Source organism: Sesamum indicum, linkage group LG15 (assembly GCF_000512975.1).
Source record: "Sesamum indicum cultivar Zhongzhi No. 13 linkage group LG15, S_indicum_v1.0, whole genome shotgun sequence".
Lineage (NCBI taxonomy): Eukaryota > Viridiplantae > Streptophyta > Magnoliopsida > Lamiales > Pedaliaceae > Sesamum > Sesamum indicum.
Genome location: NC_026159.1, coordinates 5,494,018 through 5,497,266, shown reverse-complemented (window position 1 = coordinate 5,497,266; position 3,249 = coordinate 5,494,018). Strand labels below are relative to the sequence as shown.

At 38.2% G+C, this 3,249-nt stretch overlaps 1 protein-coding gene across 3 annotated transcripts in view; it reads right to left on the bottom strand.

Annotated features, from left to right (window-relative positions):
• Positions 1–3,249, bottom strand: part of LOC105177973 (DNA-directed RNA polymerase III subunit RPC5) — a gene marked incomplete in the record, with an annotated part of 10,362 nt that overhangs the window by 3,083 nt on the left and 4,030 nt on the right. For all 3 annotated transcript variants that reach the window (XR_002288380.1, XR_002288379.1, XM_011101290.2), the window contains 3 exon segments: positions 221–341; positions 455–664; positions 2,212–2,822. Coding sequence is in view for 1 of the 3 variants with exons in the window: in XM_011101290.2 (XP_011099592.1) it covers positions 221–341; positions 455–664; positions 2,212–2,822 (942 nt within the window).

Below are 3,249 nucleotides of genomic sequence, written 5' to 3'. Positions count from 1 at the left end.
TTTCCCTCACCTCACTCTCCCTCCCTTCACACAAACGCAGACGCTACCGCCCAAGCACACACTCAATGTAAGCCAAAACCTAATTCCTATCTTTAAGGAAATTGTGACTTTGACCTCAGGGGTAGGTGAGAGGCAAGAGTACTTGATCCTAAAACCTGGTCAGAATGTATTAAAAGAGACCAATTGCAGTCATCTTAATTAGTATTAGAAGCTCAAGTACCTTCTGATACTCAATTGGAGATATATCCCTTTTGAGTTCCATCTTAGCAGCCTCAAGTATGGGAGCCTTTTTAAGCTTAGCATTTGGTCCTTCAGCAAGGAAAAGATCAATAACAATTTTCCTGCAAAGGGAAGGACCATACATCAATATACACAAGAGAAACTTGAGATGTTACTTGACATGAAAGTTGGGTAACTGTATTTGAGGTAAGAAAAGCCAGAAGGCAGGTATAACCTGAATGGATCATATTGTGGATTATCGGGTGATGATTTTGGAACGCAGATGCCATGAATATTAACAGCTACTTGACTGATGATTGCCTGAAGCTCATCTGGGAAAGCATCAATGCTGTTTGCTGCAGCTACTGCTTCTCTAGCAAATCCCGTTGAACGTTTAGACTCAGAAACTGCCATATCCCTTAACCTCTGGCTGATCTGTTGAAAACTGTAATAGCATAAAGTTAAATTTCCTATACATTCAAACTGAACTTCCATGAGAAACACTCTTAACTCATGCTCCTTCGGCACCATGGAAAATGGGGGGCAAGAAGCAAAAAAGACAAGCGGGAACATGCTTCCCAGGAAAATCTCTCAGGTAAACAATATTATTCCCTTATCTTCCTGTCTTTAGTAATACCAGAAACTTTTTGGAAAATAACTACATTTTAGAATAACTTTTAGAAGAATATTGAAAGAACTAAAGCTAGCAAAATCCTTCTTTAATGGTTTTTTTTTTGGGGGGTTTATTGTCCAGAGACACAATATAAATCTGCTATATGCCTATGTGAATGGAGGAAACTTATACTCTTGAGCAATACAACAACCGCTATCAGACAGGACCAGATATTTCCTCCAACCATAAATTGCTCTGAATAAATCCATATTAACTGAAGTTTAGATATTGCTATTAGTTGAGACTAAACATCAACTATAAATTACTTATCCAGAAATCCTAGTATGCCACAGCATGACATAAACCATGTTGGAGTTACACTTAACATATCACTCCCAAACCAACCAATAAAACATGGACCTTCAAGGCCACCCAAACTTGCGACATTGACATTATATGAGATTGAAAGATTCAGGATGTTCACACACTTATATTTGCAAATAATGCCAAAACAAGTACATGACAAAAAACTCAGGATGCATTCCATGACGAAATGAAGAGGGGGGAAAGCCAGCATGTAACATGAATTATTGCAGAGGAATAAATGGTGAATAAGGTGGGAACAATGAAAGAATTTCAGAGAGATTTGTGCTTTGAGGTGAGGCGACAAAATGTATTTCTCTGCTCTTATGCGTTGTGAGCTAGTCAAGTTTCTTTCCACTTTCCAAACTCAAAAAAAAAAAAATTATGTTAGTTTCCCAGAACTCTAGTGCAATCAAAGTTCATTTTTTGGCCCATCTTCTATGAAATCCAATAGAGCGGCAGGATTAGGTGAGGCACGGTTGACAAAGGGGCAACATGTTCACTTCAATAGAAATAATGAAGAATCAAAATTGACTTCATCTCCCCTTTTCATGTTGGTGAACCATGAAAACCATGAAGACAGCTATAATCAGTTGCAAAGAAAATATAGTTTTTTATGCCAGATAGATCTCTTGCCTTTCACAATTTCAAAAATGCTCAGGGAAGGAGTTAATAAGGCACATGAACACCAACGAGTGGTCCAGCAGAAACAAAATTAGTATATCTAGCAGTTCCACCCACTTTGTTCAACTATTCTGCTAACTATATCGGCCCTCAGTTATTCATTAATGGAGGCCAAGACATGGATTTTCCCTTGGCGAAGCACACATTATGATGAAATATTTCCAGACATTGATTAAATTGCATTTAATGTAATCACAGCCTGGAAAGAAAAACATTAGCTTCTGTACCTGGTTGGTCACAATACATTCAATGAAGATCAAATCATTATAAATTCTATTAGAACATAAAAAAAAAAAAAAAGAAGAAGAAGAAGATATAACAGAGTAGCTCACCTGCAAACCTTGATACTTTTAAAAAGTTTCTGAAGGGCTTTCGTTACAGCCTCTCGAACTTCTTCCGGCATTGCAGTTTTTGAGGGTGCTCCATTTGGAGCCCTTGTAGCTACTCTATTGGAACTTTTGGGTGCTGCAGGGTTGTTTGTGGTATTAGACTTTGAAGAGGTCTTCACACCAGGCCCATTTCTTCCTCCAAAAAGAAGATCGTTAATTTTCTTTTCCAAGCATTCCCACTCTTCCTCTTGTTTCTGTACAATAGAGGGATTGCGTTTTATGAAACTTATATCAGGTAGCTCTTTGAGTTTCCAATCACTAAAGGCTGGCCGCTCTACAGCCAATACATTTAGGACTTCTTTCATTGCTTTAGATAGTTGAGGCCGTTGAGGTAATTGAGAGTTGTTAATGATAATATTCTTGCTAAATAAAAGGAGAACATAATCCCTCGCTAAAACTTCGACCCCTTGATCTGTTCCGTACACCAATGAACTTTTTGGAACCCAAAGTCCTTGCACTAATCGAGCATGTTCCTGTATGACCCCTAAAATTTCTTCAACCGACTCGTCTGGGGCAAGGTACTTCAGAGCATCAAATCGGTGAACTCGAGGGCCCTGTTCCAGCAGCGCCACAAATCAATTGCAACAATATTTCATATTTATTGATAGATGACCCAAAAACACCATGAAAAGTAGAAGAAGAGATAGAAGGTGGAGTAGACAGAAGAAAATTGGGAATGAAGACCTATAGGAACTACATTGCTAAGATTCAAAGAGCACTAGTGGAGAAGAAGTCTCTGGCTCCAATCTGAGGTAACAACATCGAAAACAGGTATTATATGGTAGTTGCGACCAAATAGGCATACATGTTTGATTTGCATTAACAAGGATAACAGCTGTCCTAAAATAATAGAAAATTCCACCTAAAAATATGCAAAAATAGGAAATGCAACCTCCTGTTAAGGAAAAAGTTGAGTGATAGAAAAAATTGTTTAGCGTACAGCTTATTAGAGTAAAGTAGCCACAGACCTCAAGAAGCCAC